The 18,983-nt window shown below is 44.2% G+C and overlaps 1 protein-coding gene across 1 annotated transcript in view; it reads right to left on the bottom strand.

The window, feature by feature from the left end:
* The window catches only part of TGFBR2 (transforming growth factor beta receptor 2), an 88,553-nt gene extending 70,071 nt beyond the window's left edge, over positions 1–18,482 (bottom strand). The window contains exon 1 of the mRNA XM_027872147.1: positions 18,300–18,482. Coding sequence (XP_027727948.1) covers positions 18,300–18,393 — 94 coding nt within the window. The 5' untranslated portion in view covers positions 18,394–18,482. The remainder of the gene's footprint in view (positions 1–18,299) is intronic.
* Positions 18,483–18,983: the final 501 nt, after the last annotated feature.

The raw sequence follows: 18,983 nt of genomic DNA, 5'->3' as shown, positions 1-18,983 counted from the left end.
AATCTTGGTTGCATTGGTATTTGTTTGTGTAAAAACTTTTTAATTTAATGTAATCAAAATTATCCATTTTGCATTTCATANTCTAATCTTGGTTGCATTGGTATTTGTTCGTGTAAAAACTTTTTAATTTAATGTAATCAAAATTATCCATTTTGCATTTCATAATGTTCTCTGTCATAAATCCTTCCCTTCTCCATAGATTTGACAGGTAAACTATTCCTTGCTCACCTAATTTGCTTATGGTATCATCGCTTATGTCTAAATCATGTACACATTTCCACCTTATCTTGGTATAGGGTATGAAATGTTGGTCTATGCGTAGTTGCTGCCATACTATTTTCCAGTTTTCCCAGCAGTTCTTGTCAAATAGTGAGGTCTTATCCCAGGAGCTGGAGTCTGGATTTATCAAACAGTAGATTACTATAGTCATTTACTACTGTGTCTTGTGTACCTAACCTATTCTACCGATCCACCACTCTGTTTCTTAGCCAGTACCAAATAGTTTTGATGATTGCTGCTTTATAAGATAATTGTTTTAGACCTAGTACATCTAGACCACCTTCCTTTGCATTTTTTTTCATTAATTCCCTTGATAGTCTTGTTAAGTCACTTTCTTGTTGTATTCCCTTATTCAGGACTTATTCAAGATAGGTACTCAGTAAAATATTTGCCCAACACAATCCAATTCAACAGAAATTGCCTACGGTGTACAAAAATAACTAGAGCACAGGGCACTTTGAGACCAGCCCTGGGAAGGCTGTCGACAAAGTTCCTAAGAAGAATTAACGGAGGGAGACTTTGAACTTGACTTTTGTGATTGGGATTTCCATGGGCTGAGATAAGAGCAGAGGGAATTTGCAGACTCTGACAGTTCAGATGGGAACTTGGAGGCCACATAATCCCACCAACGCACAACTGAAAGAATCCCCTTTATACGAGAGCCAACGATTGGCCATTCAGCCTTTGCTTGAAGATCCCCATTCCATGGGTACCCATGACCTCCCAGTGCAGCCCATTTCGCTTTGGAAAATTCTAATTATGAGGAAATTTTTCCTTATATTGAACCTATATCTTCCTCTTGCAAGTGCTATCCATTTTTCCTAGTTCTGCCCTCTGGAGCTAAGCAAAACTGCTCTAATGTCTCTTTCAGAAGATATTTTTAAAAATACTTTAAAAAGACAGAAATCATTCCCCACCTGTTAGTACCTTTAACTATCCCCTCCCTGGCAAGATCTTACGACTCTTCACCAACCTGATTGCCCCCCTCTACCGTACCAATGTCCTTCCTTTGATAGAGACAGCTAGCACACAGGGGAGAGAGTTCTGGGACTAGAGTCTGGAAGGCCTGAATTCAAATCCAGCCTCAGACACTTCCTGGCAAGTCACTTAAGTTTGGTTTACCTCAGCCTTCTCATCTGTCAAATGGAGATAATAGCACCTCCCTTGCCAAGGTTGTTGTAAGGATTCAGTGGGGGGCAGGGGAGGGGTTTACAGCAATAGCTTAGGAATGAGATAATAAAGGCGTGTTCAGGGCGGCGGTGGAAGCAGCATATTTGAAAAGCTGAAATCATCTCTTTGTGCTCGTTTCCATTCCCGGTGATTAAGTTCCTTTTGCAAACATACTTAGGGCATTGGGACTTGGAAAAAAACATTTCAGAAAAATTGCGTTTGGGTACAGACAGGAGACAAACAACGAAAAGTGGCAAAAGCCACTTGCAATGGATGGACTACTAATCTGAAAGCAAGATGGNGAAAAAAACATTTCAGAAAAATTGCGTTTGGGTACAGACAGGAGACAACGAAAAGTGGCAAAAGCCACTTGCAATGGATGGACTACTAATCTGAAAGCAAGATGGCCTGGGCAGAAAGTGAAGCGAGGAAGGAGAGAGTCCCAGATTGGGGCCAGGAAAGAAATGTCCAGGATTCAAATCCTGCCTGCAGTACTTACAAGCTGTGACAAAGGGATGAGAGTCACTTCCACCTAAAGCATCAACATCAAAAGGTTGTTCTAAGTATGAAGGGGCATTGCTTCAGTCAGGCTCTTTATAAATGCCCGCTCTCGTGCTACCTCACAGGATTACTGTGAGAGTCGAATTAAGAGAATGGACGTGACAGTGTTTCATCATCCTAGATCATTCTGGAAAGGCAGGATGTTACTATAATCACCGGGTAACAAGGAGGAGGGTTTGGGCAATGGTTATTTCAGTCATCACATCAACAAATGGCATTACCAAGAGGCTGATAGTCGGAACTGGCAAGATCAGAGAAAGAAGGGAAAAAAAATACCCTATGATTTTTTTTAAACCACATTAGTCAATCTATGGAATAGAAAATAATAATTAAAAAAGACTGAATATAAACAAATTCTTATTAAAAGATACTCAAATAAGGTGAGTGACAAAGGAAATGGGGAACAGGAGGTCAAAGATTGACTCCATCCAAAAAAATGGCTCATAATGTATTCATTGAACTGATGCACTGAATAATGTCATTCAGTTCAAATCCACCCTCAAATATTTAATTAACTGTGTGACCCTGGGGAAGTCACATAACCTGTCTATCTCAATTTCCTCACCTGTAAAATGGGACAATAATAGCATCCACCTCCTAGGGCTGTTGCTAGGATCAAATGAAGTAAGTGCTTTGCTATCTTTAAGGTGCTATATAATGGAAATGTTTTGTATGACTTCACATGTATAATTAGTATCACATTTCTTACCTTCTCAAGGGATGGGATAAGTACAGGAGAGGAGAAATTGGAACTCAAAATTTAAAAAAGATGCTTTTAATGTTAAATTTTTGTTTTAATGTTAAATTGTTTTAAATGTAATTAGGAAATATTTAATGTAATAAAAATACATTTAAAAACTAATGTGCCATATAAATGCTAGCTTTTATTATTAATAAATGCTTGTTGTTTGACTCTAATATGTATACAGGTATACACAGATACCTACATTATACACATATATAATTACATACAACAATATATAAAATATATACATATTTGCACACATGGCACATATGTCTACACACATACATATCACTGCGGTTGTTGACCTGGGGAATACAAAAATGTCACCTCTGTATGTTCTTGTGAATGGGGAAAGGAGGTGGAGGAGAATCCAGGCTCATGAGCCCAGAGTGATGAACTCCCAGTGTGAAAATTTTCTCCACTGATCTAGATTTTCAGCTAACCTCAATTTATAGAAGTGATCTGGTACCCCAAGATGAAGTGACTTACTGCCCCAGGTTATACATACCAATATAGTGTATGTCAAAACTCAAATCCAGGCCTTACTCCTACCCAAGATGCTTCATGTGTAGTAATAGTGAAACCTGTTCTGAGCCTTAAGAAATGGGGGAGATTTGTATCAAAGAATCAACTTCTAAAGCAGACTCATTTATGACAGTGTGTAACCCACCCACTTGCTTCATGGTGCATCTTTCCCCTGATGACCTTTCTGGCAGCTTTGCACAGCTGAGACTCAACAAAGCTGTTGATTCACAACTCATGAGGAACTGGGAAAACCTTGAATAAATAAACCTGAGAGGAAAAATTCCTGCATTCCATTTACAGAAACAAGCTTCTCCAATGATCCATTTGAATCGTTCTGAATTTATATTCAAATTGTAACTTCTTTTCAAGCTGTGGGAGAGCTTTGACAGCTTATAAAGAGTGCCAGAAAATTAAGAAGTAAGGAAAAAATATGGTTATCAGGGGATGGTGTTGGTAGCAGTGGTGGTAGTAGTAGTAGTAGTAGTAGGCAGCAGTAGTAGTAGTAGTAGTAGCAGCAGTAGCAGTAATAGTAGTGGTAGTAGTAGTAATAGTAGTATCAGTAACAGCAGTAGTAACAGTAGTGGCAGCAGCAGCAGCAGCCATAGTAATATAGCTGGCATTTATATAGTAGTTTACATCTTATCTCCTTGGGTCCTCAAAATAGCTATCTGGGGTAGGTGCTCTTGTTATCTCCATTTTGCAAATGAGGAAACTGAGGCTAAGGAAGGTTAAGTGACTTGCCAAGGGTCACAACCCTTAATAAGGTTTTGAAGTTAGGTCTAAGTCCAGCACTTTATCCCTTGCACCATCTAGATGCCAGGAAAGATGTGTGTTATTGGGCAAGTATGACTTTAATTTCTTTGAGCTATTAACCTCTCTGAGCTTCGGTTCAGCATCTTAGCAACCTTAGGATAGTTATTTAAACTCAAGGAATCAAAATGCCTGACTTGGAGATCTGAGTGACTTGTGAGAAAGCTCTGTGCAAACAGAAATCCCACATCTCCAACATTCCAATCAATCACAGGCTAGCTTTTAGAAGGCAAACCCTTGTGTGAGTACGTGAAGACCAGGGGAAAGATATAAGCTAAAGAAGAACAAGTACGGAGATGTACCATTAGGAACCTGGGACAAGGGCAGTAGAAGGAGTTTGTTTTAAATCAGAGCACCTGCAAGGCTTCAAATCCCAGCACAGCCACTGGCAATTTTGGGTCTACTACTTAACCTCTCTGGGCCTCAGTTTGCTTATCTGTCAAAAATGAGGGGTCCAGACTTGCTGACAACTGAAGTCCCTTTTTTCCACCCCTAAGGCTCTTGGTTAGCCAAAATAAGCTAGCATGACAAATTCAACATAAACTATCTGGTGCAATTCGGTGGAAAGACCACCAGAACCAGGGCTCAAATCCAGGCTCTGGTACCTAATACGCACCCTTAGGCAAATATATGGCCTCTCCGCATTCAGTTTTCCCAACAACATATGGGTTAGGTTGTTCTAAATGATCTCGAACTACATCTCCTTCCAGCTCGAGATCTATGATCCCAGGGTCTCTCCAGTTCTCAATCCTATCAGGATTTTAAGAATCATTTTGTGATATTTAGCTTTGGGAATGTTCAAATGTGATCCTGCTGGATGGACATAAAATCACAACAACTCTGAGGTTTCACTTCAGACCCAACAAACTGACACAGGATAGAGAATGACAAATGACAGAAACAGTCAATGTTGGTGGACATGTGGAAAGACAGGCACACTACTTCCTTGTTGGTGGAAGAATGAATTGGTCCAACAATTCTAGAATGGAATCTGGAATTAAGAAGTCATGAAAATGCCCATAACCTTTGGCCTAGTGATTTTTCCACTCTTGGGTGTACACCACCAGGTTATAAAAATAATTTAAAATAAAAAAGGAAGGTCCCACATTTAGTAAAGATATTCACCGCAGCACTTTTGAGGGCAGTAAAGAAATGGAAACAAAAGAGATGCCCATTGACTTGGGAATGGAGAAACCCACTGTATTCCATGAATGTGACAGAACATCACTACACTATGGGAACAGATGATGACTACAGAGGAAAGAAGTAGAATTCAAAACCATCTACAACGCTAAAGGCAGGAACAGCCACCTCACTTATATGAATGTTTAGAAGTGAGACTAACCAAGCCTGGCACCAAAAATGAGCTCCAAGGTATCTTGATCACACCTCTTCTTTGCAGAAGTGACGGGTTAGGGTTTTGGAATACTACACATGAAAGACTTTCTTGACATGGAGAGAGGGAGGAAATGTAAGGGATGTAAAAATGAGATACCTCCAAAATTTCCTTTGAAAATATAAATACTTCTACAAATTCCACAACAATGATTGTCAACCATTCATGGCACAACCCTACAGTTTGGGAGGCACTCTCCAATTGGCATTTCTGGGATGTCTACGCCATGCCAACCAGCATCAGTGTGGGTGATGAACAAGGGCAGAAATGGCACAGTTCCACCCTTCCTCCTCGAGACAGAGGCTGGTTAAAAAATCTCTGAAAGGGAATAAACACTAGTTATGACCATGCTGGTTTCCCTCTTTGTCTTTACCAAGGTATTCTCAGGGGGCAACTTCCTGTTTTCCTTTAAGACGTTTTTGGAAATTCCAAGAATGCTCTGAAGGACAAAGCCACATTCCTCCCTTTCCCCTGGGTATAATAAATGCCTTAAATTATGCTTCAAGGATATCGGATGCATCTCTGAGGTTCATCCATTAATTAATTAGGTCGATCCTTGAGAACAAACATATAATCATCACATTATGTAAGGCCTTTCTATCTTGGCAGGAACTTGTGCCCCTAATGGGCATTCCTAGAGGCCAGGGGCTGTTTCATTTGTCCCTGTATCCTCAGCACTTAATATGGTGCTTGGCATACAGTAGGTGCTAAATAAACACTTGTTTACTGACTGATAGGCACCTCCTCAAAGAACCCCAAACCCCTTCCCCAACACAAGGAGTCATTAGAGAAGGTTGTTGGCAGAGGAATAACACCTCCTCCATTTGTGACTCATGGACAATGCTTCAGGGGATCTTAACCCATGGAATAACGGAGCTATAAAACTATGCAGCAACTGCTACCACGAAGAACCAAGCTGAAAAGAAATAAGCAAGCCGGATTTCACTGTTCTAATGCTGTCACAAGCTAAGCCCGTGTGTGAGCTCGCTGATGGTACACATTGACATCCTACCACCCAACCCCCGTGGCCTGCCTCCTATTCTTTGAATGCCAACCACCCTGCCATCTCTCATCTCTGCACCTCTGCACAGGCTGTTCTCCATGCTTAGAACGCTTTCCTCCTCACCTCTGGTTCCCATCAATAATAATAATGCTATTTAGGATAACTATTTCTCTAACACTTAAAAGTTTGCAAAGCATTTTACAGAAATGACCTCATTTGATCCTCCCACCCACCCTACCAGGGAGGTTCTATTGTGATCAGCATTTTAAAGATGAAGAAATGGTGGCTGAGTGAGATTAAGTATCTCACTGGCCCAGAGTCACACAGCGTGCAAAGCATCTGAGTCAGAAAGGTCCGAGTTTGAATCCTTCTTCAATATCCAATGCTCTATACACTGTATACTTAGATCAAATCCCATCTTCTGCAAGAGGCCACTCAGTCTCCCATTCTAAAGCATTACTCTGGTTATTATTGCTGTGCTGTTTCAGTTTCATGGCCCCATTTGTGGTTTACTTGGTAAAGATACTGGAGTGGTTTGCCATTTCCTTCTCCGGCTCATTTTACAGATGAGGAAACTGAGGCAAGCAGGGTTAAGTGACTTGCCCAGGGTCATGCAACCAGGAAGTGTCTGAGATCACATTTGAATTCAGGATTTCCTGACTCCATATCCAAGTCTGCTGCTATCCACTGAAAATACGGATATATGCAAAACATATACAAGGTAATAGGGAGGAGAAGGGAGGCAAGAAATGCTTTATGTAGAGACTGGTGTTTGAGATAGAAGTATCACAGGCTGGTTCTGAACCCTAGTCTCTCTCGACTCTTCTAGAGCATGCTTTATGGATTTTCCCTGAGAAATGACCTCCATCAGGTCTTCTTCAGTGTGTTTGCCCTCCAAACTTTCCCCGCGGCTTCCTAGGTTAATGCAAGCATGGCTGCACCATGGTTAGTCACCATGCCCCCAGGTGAGATCCTCCTCCTCTCTGAGGCCCCCATCTTGCTGGTGTCTTGTAATCATTCACTGAGCCTGACTTTGGAGTCAACCACAAATCAGGGGGAGTGCATTTCCAGCTGAGTCACCAAGTCTGGCTCTCCAACTGGGATTCCCAAATAGGGCTTCTCTCCTGTGTACCATAAACATGGCCCTGGTCAGGGTCCCGGACTTTTCCTTGCAATGGATCTTTCACTGAATCCAAAGGGATCCACACACTTGATTAGGCCTGTGAATTTCACAGCTTAGAAAGTAGTTGAGAGGTCACATGGAACAAACAGTTAGCCCTGGAGTTAAGATTAGGGTTCAAGATATGCTTCTTACATATAATGGGTGGGACTGTGGTCAACTCATTTAACCTAAATGACACAGGTACCTCAGAGGCTATGAATTATACAGACTTATTGTTCTTCCCATCCAACTCTCCATGACCCCATTTGAGGTTTTCTTGGCAAAGATATTGGAGTGGTTTGCCATTTCCTTCTCTGGCTCATTTTACAGATAAGGCAGACAGGGTTAAGTGACTTGCTCAGGGTCACACAGCTAATAAGTGTCTGAAGTCGAATTTGAACTCTGATACTCCTGACCCCAGCGCCCTCACTCTATCCCCCTGTGCCACCTAGCTGCCCTATTATATAGACAACTGCTGATAAATCCAGATACCAAAACAAAACATGCAGACCCTGACCTTAAGGAGTTTACAGTCTACCATGAGGATACAACATTATGCCAAGTAAATGTCCAGCTGATCCACAGTGCCTTAAAAAGACACTTAAAAGATGTTGAAATGAATCCTTAACATCATCTGCCCCTTCAACCCGAGGACATCAGAGAGGGAACAAAACATTTATTAAGTGCTGACTGTGTACATACCAGGTATCACTCTACGCCTGAGGTTACAAATACAAAATTGAATACTGTCCCTGTCCTCAGACCTTACGTTGGAATAGGGGGAGACAATAGATACAGGGGAGAACACATGCTCAGGATGTCCCAAAAGTCTTAGGGAAATTTTAAGGTTTGATAGCTTAATAACTTTTAACATTTTAATAGACTGTAGACATGAACTCAGCACTGAAGTCCTGGTACCTGATGCCTTCACACAGGCTCTCAGTCAAACCGAAAACCAACTGAACACCTCAGCTCAGGTGCCAACTCCAGTGGTGGGTATTTAGTTAATTATCTGAGTAATGTCATATCCGCCTACTAGAATGTAAGATCCTTGGAGGCAGGGGCTGGTATTAGCTTGGTTTTTGAAAACCCAGTGCTCAGTCAATAAACTCTCTCAGTGTGGAAACCCCCTCCACTAACCTAGTTAAAGCCTGAGGCAGTGTCCTAAGGCGGCTAAGTGGAGCATTGGCTAGAGCACTGGGTCCAGAGAAAGGAAAACCTGAGTTCAAATCCTGCCTCAGACACAAGGTCACTGTGTGACCGTGGGCTGTTGTTTAACCGTTGTTTGTCTCAATTTACTCAACTGTAAAATTAAGATAATAATAGCACCTAGCTTCCAGGGTTGTTATGAGGATCAAATTGAGATAATATCTGTAAAGTGCTTGGTGCTACAAGCTAAATATTATTATTGTTGTTGTTGTTGTTGAGGTTTAAGTGACTTGCCAGGGTCACACAGCTAAAAAGTGTTAAAAGATGAGCCTGGAACTCAGGTCTTTTCAAGACTTCACTCCAAGACCAGCCGTCTCTCCACCGTCGTAGGTTCATTACATGCCAATACACATACTTGTCATCTCCAGCTCTCAGCATGGTGCTTTGCACATAGTAAGACCTTTCTAAATGCTTTTTCATTCATTTATTCACTTGGCATTTTGATTGTTGCAGTGGATGGACTCCCTGGGACTGGAGTCAGGAAGACCTGAGTTCAAAGATGGCCTCAGACACTTACTAGCTGTGTGAGCCTGGGCAAGTCACTTAACTCAGTTTGCCTCAGTTTCCTCATGTGTAAAATGAGTTGGAGAAGGAAATGGCCAACCACTCCAGTATCTTTGCCAAGAAAACCATATAGATAGCATTGGCGTGCTATGGTCCACAGGGTCACAAAGAGTCAGACAGGACAGAAAGACTGAACAACAAGAAATATCCGCTGAGGTGAACTGAACAAAAACAACTGTGTTATTTAGGTGTGCCCCATGAGAAAGCATGGCATGGGTATAGGTGAAGTCACAAAAATGATCAGTTAGGACCCAATGGCTTACATCACAAAAAGATTTTTCATTTCACAAAGGAAACGCTGCAGTGTATCCTTTATGGAGCTGCCTTACATCAGTTAAGGAATGGTTCCACCAACAAATGCATTTTTAATACCTTTGTAAAGATCGCCTGGGTCAAAAAGCCCACAAAGATGGGAGATATTAAAAAGATTTTAATAAGGCCAGAGGAAGAGTCTTATCAAAAAATCAGATTTCAAAGTGCCAAGGAACTGCAGAAAGCCATGCCCACTGATATTCACCAGCAAATACCAACTTGCCTTCCTTCTAACACACCCACCTTCATCATCAATATTTCCTACTGAGTAAACCCAACAGTTTCTAAGCATTACTCACAGGAATATTTGTAAACATAATCTGTCTGGAAAGGCTCTAGGAAGGCCAGGAGATTCGGTGCCCAGGGATTCAGTCTATATGTGCTGGGCACTGGAATCATGGGATCACTAGAAGGGGCCTTCCAAGCCCCTTGCTCTATTGATAAAGAAACTGAAGCCCAGGAAAACCAAGGGATGAACCCTATGCAGGGGGGAGTAAGGTCCCCTGGATTAGGTCGACTCATTCTAAAGTTCAAGGGCTGCCTCCACTGCTTACCTATACAGGAGATTTGGGGCTGACGGAGACCTTAGGGGCCAATCTCATTTTACAGATGAGGAAACTGAGGCATAGAGAACTCAAGCGACTTGCCCAGGGTTACACATTAAGTGTCTATGGTAGGATTTGAACTCAGGTTTTTGAGACTTCAGGGGCAGCTAGGTGGTGCAATGGATAGAGCAGCCTGGAATCAAGAAGACTTGAGTTCAAATCCAGCCTCAGACACTTATCAGCTGTGTGACTCTGGGCAAGCCACTTAAATCTGTTTGCCTCAGTTTCCTCATGTGTAAAAATGGACTGGAGAAGGAAATGGCAAATCACTCTGGTATCTTTGCCAGGAAAATCCCAAATGGTGTCAAAGAGAATTGGACAGGACTGAATGACAAAGAACAATATTTCCAGACTTCGAGCCCGGTGCTTGATCCACTGAGCCACCTACCTGCCTCCAAGCCCCTCATGCCCAGCTAGTGCTGGTATGGAGTTACAGCTGGTGAGAGACCATGCTTATCTGAAGGTTCTGAAAGCTCAAGGGTTGAGTTATCAGCCTGGAGCAGCTGGTACTCCTCTGCAGGAACCCCGGCAGTCTTCCATAGCACCACCCCACACTGGCTCTCCAGCTTGGTATCTAAGTACTGAGTTCCCAAGTGACGCCTTTCCATACGTAAGAAACCTACCCGTATGACTTTGTCCAAGTCACCTGACTTCCCTGGGTCTGTTTTCTCCTGTATAAAATGAGAAGCTTGGACTAGGTATATTGCCTTTATGTTTCCTCCCAGCTCTAAATCTTCATTCCTAGAAAGCTTTCTAGGTGTCTGTGGGCAAGTCACTTAAGCCTCAGTCTTCATATCTGTAAAATGAAGGGGCCTGGTGCCTTCTGAGTCTAAATCTATGATGCCACCTATGGAATCTCAGACAAGTCACTTACCCACTCTAGGCCACAGTTTCCTTCTTTCTAAAATGAAGGGGATGGGACAAGATCTCTAAGGTACCTTTAAATATGAATTCCAGGATTCTATAGACAGAAAACTCCAGTTTCCTTCCCCCACACGCAGCTTAAACCCGTTTAGGCATTTACACATGGTTTTGGTCAGGGCTAAATAATATAGTTGCAATGTCTCAGTTCCATGAAGTGGCTGCTAGGGGGATATGCATTAGTTAAATCAATTCAACTTTCCTGCCAGCCTGTGTACCAGAGTCTACAACTTCCTGGGAAATAAATCTCACACGATTTAGCTTTCAGCTCTTAATTTTGAAAAGGCATTCTTGATCAAGTTCACCTCGTGGGATTGATGGGCTCCAACATCTCTTAGGTTATTTCTCGAATGTGTGAGTGAAACTTTTTAAAGGACATCACAGAATTTATAGTTTGAAAGGTTTGGAGATCATCTGGTCCAACGCCCTCACCTTTCAGATGGGGAAAAGTCAGACAAGGAACAGTCAGTCCAAGTACATGAAGCACTGGTGATGTAGGATCAGAACTGGATCTGGAAGAGACATCGGGGTCTATGGATCTGGTTCAAGAAAGTGAGCCCCAGCAAGGCTAAGTGTCTATCCCAAGGTCACACAGGCAGTAAGTAGCAGAGACAAGAGCCAGGATTGAAATCCAGGCAGACATGTAACTGGGGCTGGATGACTGGGGCTTTGCCCTAAGGTGCTGATGCTTCAAAAACTCGTGAGCAGGAAGTGAAGTTGGCTACCAGTTCAAGAACACCTGGTTATCACATGAGATGTTTGTAAAGTGCTTATTATCACACTTCCCTTTCACTACAGACAATGCTAGCATTTACATTGCCCTTGAAGGTCTGAAAAGGGCACCAGACTCGGCAGGAAGGCCAGGTGAGATCACTGCTTATTATCATCCCTATTTTACAGATAAGGAAACTTAAAAGAGATCCAGAGATTTGCCCAGGGTCAGAAGATAGGGTCTGAAGTCTAAAGGTTTTACCCATTCAATTGGACAAAAAGTGAATTGAGCACTAACAAAAAGTAGGGGAGAGACAGTGGACAGAGGCGTCAGGGAATCAGATTAGAGTCCAGAGAAATTTAAAATTCTAAAGAGGATAGCAATTACCCCTACATTTCTTTCCAGGGGCCTTTAAGCTAATGGATTTGGTGTTTTACATTAGGAGACTTTACCTCAGGAGAATCTAAGCACCGTATTAGGCCCATTGTATATCCAGGTAAGGGGGCAGCTTGGTGGATAGAGAGCCAGCCCTGGAGTCAGGAGGACCTGAATTCAAATCAGCCCCCGGAGGCTTACTAGCTGTGTGACCCTAGGCAAGACACTTAACCCTGTTTTCCTCAGTTTCCTCATCTGTAAAATGGATTAGAGAAGGAAATGGCAAGCCATCCCAATACCTTTGCCAAGAAAACCCCAAACGGGGTCATGAAGAGTCGAACACGACTGAAACAACTCAACAACAACAAATATGAGGAGGGTCAGGAAACTGAGTCTCAGAATAGTAAAGTGATCTGCCCCAAGTGATATAGCTAGTGCCCAGGGTATTGAAATGGTCAGTTCACATCCCTCTCTCCACCCCCTTACAGTCAGTAAGCATTCTTACACAGAAGGGACTCAAACGTGGATGAGCATGGGGTCAAGAGCTCAATCTGGGTTCTGGCTGGGCCAAGTGCTGGAGAGAGGCCTCTACACTTCATCTCTGCTGGTGGAATTTGTGCTAATTCACGGTAAGGATCAATGTCTGCGGAAGGGGGATAAAAATGGGTGCTCCTTTTCCTGTGCCCTTCCTCTGCTCCCTAGCTTCGTTCCTAAACAGCTCTCGAGTTATAGGCTACAAAACGGATTCTCGGCATCTGGAGAACCAGCTTTCTCTCTCAAAAGCCACCCATAATCCTGGCATCTGCCTTCTCACCTCCCACTGGCTTCTTAATTTCCCTGGCATTCTAGCTCCTAACCCATCTCTCTAAGAGAAAGTGGGCAGATGTAATTCCGAACAGGATCAGGAATGCTGAAAGACCCAGCCCCAATCTCTCTCTCTGTTTCTCCCCCCTTCTCTCTCTCCCCTCTTTCCCTCTCTCTCTTTCTCCCTCCCACCCCCCCTCACCCCCCACCCTTTCAGAGTCTCAATCTAAACTGCTCCTCAGTTTCCCTGCCTAGATATCATTTTCCCCGGTCCCTGGCCCCTCTTTCCTTTAGTCAGTCAATAAGCATTTATTAAGTGACTACTGTGGGGTAAGCACTGTGCTAGCCCAGATGATATGAAGAAAGCCAAAGGCCAGTTCTTCTTCTCAAGGAGCTCAAGTTATACCAACTATGTAACAGCTATATAACAACTAAAACCCAACAAGCTGCAAACAGGAGAAAGTGGAGGTGACCCATAGGAGCAAGGCACAGCTCTTTCTACACTCACCTTTTAAATGACTTGCCCAGGGACACAGAGCTACCACGGGTCCTTGGAAGGACTTGAACCCAGATTTTCCTGGTTTCAAGGCCAGCTCTCAATCCACTGGGCCACAAGACGGTCTCAAAGGAACTTCCATGACTCTTCTCCCCTAACCCCACCTCTCCTCTATACTTTGTTATTTTTATTGGTGGCACCATCCCACCCCTCCAAGGCAGCTAGGTGGCACAGTGGATAGTGTTTACACTCTGGCAAGGTTATGCATAGTTAGGCAGAGGAGACATGCCCCATAGGTATGAATATTTATATATTATATAATTATATATTTATATGTAATATGATGATATAATATTATATATTATATTATGAAAATTTATAGCTAGTATTAATATAGCACCTACTATGTGCCAGGCACTATGCTAAGTGTTTTACAAATATTATTTCATTTGATCCTCACAACAATCCTGGGAGGTAAATGTTATTATACCCATTTTACAGTTGTGAAAATGAGGCAGAGAGAGGTTAAGTGACTTGCCCAAAGTCACATATCCCTAAGTGCCTGAGGATGGATTTGAATTCAAGTCTTTCTGATTCTAGGTTCATAGCCACTATGCCACTGGCCGCCTCTTCGGTCAAGTTTTTCCTACAGAACATTCATGAATGGTGTTCAAGGATGCCAACATGGAACATTGGTGCTAACATTCTGCTCCGAGTTCTAAATTTTCCTCCTCTTGTAAATAAATGATTAACAAATCAAAGGAAGAAAATATTTAAAAAACTCTCCCTATCCCAGTTCCCTGCCAAAGAGCATAAAGAAACCTGACAGAAGGGCATGTCTGGGCCCTAGTCTTTCTAAGCTCTAATACTGGCCAAATAAATATGCATTTAGAATGGGTTTAGAAAATGAACAGAACTAGACAAACACCATTCCTTTACCAAAAATAAGAAATGAGTGGGGGGAAAAAGCGTCTTGTTCTAGATTCTCCAAATATACAAGTCATGTTATAGATATGAAGGTATTTGAAAAACATTTCAAGTTCTTCTGTGGTAACTGTTCAGGAAAGGGGTATTTACTAAAGAACAGAGAAGTCAAAAAGAGATCTCTTTATGAAACTTGTTCTTAATGGCTAAAGCCCCTATTAATCTCCAGATCTCCTAACCCCACAGTTTCAGTATCCTGTTTCCTCTCTCCAATGCAGTGGATATAGTGCCAGGCCTGGAGTTAGACTTTTCTCCCAGAGTTCAAATCCAGCCTCAGACAAGTACTAGTTGTGTAATCTTGGGCAAGTCACTTCACCCGTTTACCTCAGTTTTCTCATCTGCAAAATGGGCTAGAGAAAGAAATGGCAAACCACTCCAGTACCTTTGTCAAAAAAACCTCAGTGGGAGTCATGAAGAGTCGGACACAATTTCCCCGGTGCAGCTGCCTGTACGAAACACAATTCCACAATCCCCCGCTAAATCACCCTAAATTGAGCATTAAGATTATCTTCGAACTTTTCAGTTAGCCAATAAACATTGAGTAAGTTCCTATGGTGAGTGCCAGGCACTGTGCTAAGCACTGAGGATACAAAGAAAGGTAAAAGACAGTCCCTGCCCTCAAGGAGCTCTCAGTTTGATGGGGGCATCCCCAAGCAAACAATTACATACAAGCAAGCTTCGTACAGAATAAAGTGGAAACACTCAACCTGTGAGCCAGTACAGCTGGTTGCACCGAGTGGGAAAAGTCACTCCACTAATAACAAAAGTTTAGAGTGTTAACTGGCTGGTTGTTTTTTAAAATTCAATCAAAGTCTAAATGGTCATGTTGCAAACCACAACAAAAACGCAACTAAACAAATAAAGTTCACACTCCTATTGCTTTGCTTCTTGGTCCTCTTTGTAAAACCAGTTTGAGTAAAAAAAGATAAAGATTGCAAACAATATCTCCCTCCTCTCCCCAGCACTTCAACCATCTGGGCTCCTTGATCCCTCACATATACTAAAATTGTGGCTTTCTGAAAATCGATTAAGGAAAAAACAAAATACCACTAAGATTTCACCAAGATGAGATGGCGAAGGCCAAGTTTTAAAATTCACTTAATTACATTTTTGTGTAGGGCTAAAACGGATGTGGCAATGAGCTATCTGAGTCCATGATAGACTAGTCTTACATCTTAACCTTGTAAACAAAGTAAGTCTCAAATAGTTCGGTATTTCAGACTCCAACTCTTCATCACCTGCTATCCTTCTCTCATTTACAATGAGGAGCCACACTGACCTTAAATTTCCCCATTAGCAGAAATAACTAAGAAATTAACTAAGTAACTCTTTTATTATCATCTCCAAAGTCAGGAAGGAGCAGATAGGCGGGGCAGTGCTGGGGCCTGGAGGCAGGAAAACCTGAGTTCAAACGCCTATGGCTGTGTGACCCCGGACAAGTCACTTTGCCTCAGTTTCCTCATCTGTAAAAATGAGCTGGAGAAGGAAATGACAAACCATTCCAGTATCTTTGCCAAGAAAACTCCAAACGGGGTCATGAAGAGTTAGACACTGGCTGAACAATAACGTATGGGCAAGGAAGGGTGGGAGGACTCCCTAGACCCCCGGAAAGTAGGACACAACTGAAAAATGACTGAACAACAGTAAGTCAGGTGCAGCTCAGGGGGAGGAAAAGGACACATTTTAACAAACCAGCAAAGTTCGGAGAATGGAATACTGGCATTTACTAAGCCCCAAACTTCAGAAGAATGACAGGACCTCAGGATTTATTTAATTGATGATGTGCTTATATTTCTTTAAATAATAAATAGTTCCCTTGAAACCTCACATTCAATAACAGGAAAAATCCCCATCTCAGATATTCTGTTTAGTGACTGCTAGTAGCTTGGCCCAATTCTCTAGTCCTTTTGCCTACACTCAAGGGCAACTGGGCCTCAGGTGGGTCTGCACCTTCTAACACAACATGTGTCAGAAGTGGGGCGAAGTAAAAAAGTCCCTCAACATTTTGTACATTAGCAAAGTGCCTTGCATAAATGAATATTCATTAGATGCATAAACATTTGGGAACTTTGAGATCATGGGATCACAGTTTGGACTGGATAGGGCCCTTAGAGCCCATCTTGTTTTACTGAGGAAACTGAGGACCTAAATAAGATTAGTGACTTGTTCAGGATCATACAAGTTGACATAGTATTTGAACCCAGGCCCTATGGATTCCTGGGATAGCTAGGTGGTACAGTGAGTGGGTAGAATGTCCAGACTGAAATCTTAAAGCCTGATCTCCCTGAGTTCAAAATGTGGCCTCTTATAGTTACTAGCTGTGAGACCTGGGCAAGTCACTTAATCCTACTTGCCTCATTTTCCTCATCTGTAAAAAGGCTGAGGGGCAGCTAGGTGGTGCAGCGAATAGAGAACCAACCCTGGAGTCAGAAGGACCTGAGTTCAAATGTGGCCTCCGACACTTGACACTTACTAGCTGTGTGACCCTGGGCAAGTCACTTAATGCCGACTGCCTCGTCTAAATAAATAAATAATTTTTTAAAAAATCAGCTGGAGAAGGAAATGGCAAACCACTCCAGTATCTTAGCCAAGAAAACCCCAAAAGGAGCCATGAAGAGTTAGACACCACTAAACAATAAGGGAGGGGGTCCTACCTAGCCCAGTATAGGGTAGAACCTGGAAACCATTCTTTCCTCCTGGGTTCAGAATTCCTGGGGGCCCACAACAAGCCTTGAAGAAAGGATTACCTCACTCTCCAAAATGAAAAGCAAGGTGGTAACCTAGGGCCAAGAGAAAATCTGAGAGATCCTATCCAGGTTCCACCGCCCCAGGGGCCTTCCCCAACTAGGCCCAACTAATTTGTTTACCTGTAGCGTCTGTCATTAGAAAGTAAGCTCGGAGAGGGCAGAGGCAGTGCTGGCTAAACTCTGCCGTTACAAACAAGGAACAGACACTGCCTCAGCCCTCCAGGAGCTCACGAACTCATGCCAGCCTGGGTCGAGGAGAGCAAAGAGACCACATGCAAACAATTGTGCACACGAGATTTATGCTGGGGAATAGAAACAGTCATGTTGGACGCTGGGCACAGGAGGATACAATGTATCTCTTACACGGTCTGCGCCTTGTGAGTTCACTGTCCTACAAACTGTCTCCCTCATTCGACAGTGAGCTTCTTGAGGGCAGGGACCGTGTCCAGTGAGCACACAGTATGCGCTTAATAAATGTTTTTTTTTTTTGCTTTAGTGCCACGATAAGAACGTAATTTTGATGATGTGCTTGGAAAGGGGGCCGGGAACGTCTGCATCCCGATGGTTGCGAGATCTGCGTGGTTTACACATTCACGGGTCCAGTGCGCGTGGAAGTGCGGGTGCCACGGTCAGGTGTGTCCCGCGCGGGCCGGGCAGGGGGGCCTAGGACGGGGCTGTTGCGCTCACGGCGCGGTGCCCGCCCGGAGAGAAGCCCAGGCCCGGCGGCAGGCACCGTACAAACTTCCTCGCAAAGTTCCCTCGGCGGAGCCGGGCTCAGCCCCGGGGTTCCTCCGCGGGCCGACCAGCCCAGCCCGGGCCCCCGGGCAAACTTCCCCAATTTCCGCCCCGCGGCAGCTCGGATTGTCAAGCACCTCCCCCCACCGAGTCGGGCACCGTCCCGCGGCCCCGCCGAACTCACCCATCTTCTGGACGTAGGGAGGGATGGTGCTGGCGATGCGCGTCCACAGGAAGAGGAGCAGCAGCCCCGGGCTCCGCAGGAGAGCCCGACTCATGGCCGAGCCCGCTCCGCCTCCGCATAGAGCGGGAGCCGGGCAGCAGCCGGGGCGGGCGAGGAGGAGGAAGAGGAGAAGGAGGAAGGGGTGGAGGAAAAGGAGCCCACCGGACTGGCCCGGCCGCCTCTGGCCAGCCCCGCGCCGCTTGGCCCCTGGCGCGCCCTAGCTCCGGCTCTCCTTCCCGGGGCAGATGTGCAGGCCAGATGTGGCGGCCGGGGGCGCCGGAGGCTGGCCGCGGGGCTCGGCTCTTCTGCGGCGGCTCGGCTCGCCCTGTGTGGATGGGTGTGTGTGAGTGTGTGTAGCCGTGTGTGGGGGTATGCGTGCGTGTGACTCACTCAACTTCTCGAGCCTGGGCTGGAGGGGAAACAGGAAATCTTCGCAAACAGCTGGGCAGGACCTCTCTCTGCAGCAGAGGCTGCGGCGAACTAAGTAGTTCCTTCTGGCTCCCCTCGGCTCTAAGTCCTCACATGCCTGAGCGTCAATCACTCCCCAGGCCAGCCCTTCGGCTTCCCCACCCCCTTCCCACCCTTCACCCCTTCCTACCCACCCACCACACCCACTCTGCTCACTGGCTTGCATGCTCTCAAACT

The sequence above is a fragment of the Vombatus ursinus genome, unplaced genomic scaffold (assembly GCF_900497805.2).
Source record: "Vombatus ursinus unplaced genomic scaffold, bare-nosed wombat genome assembly UNPS02014799.1, whole genome shotgun sequence".
NCBI classification, from domain to species: Eukaryota; Metazoa; Chordata; class Mammalia; order Diprotodontia; family Vombatidae; genus Vombatus; species Vombatus ursinus.
The sequence above is the reverse complement of the archived record's forward strand: the minus strand, read 5'-3'. Positions and strand labels throughout refer to the sequence as shown.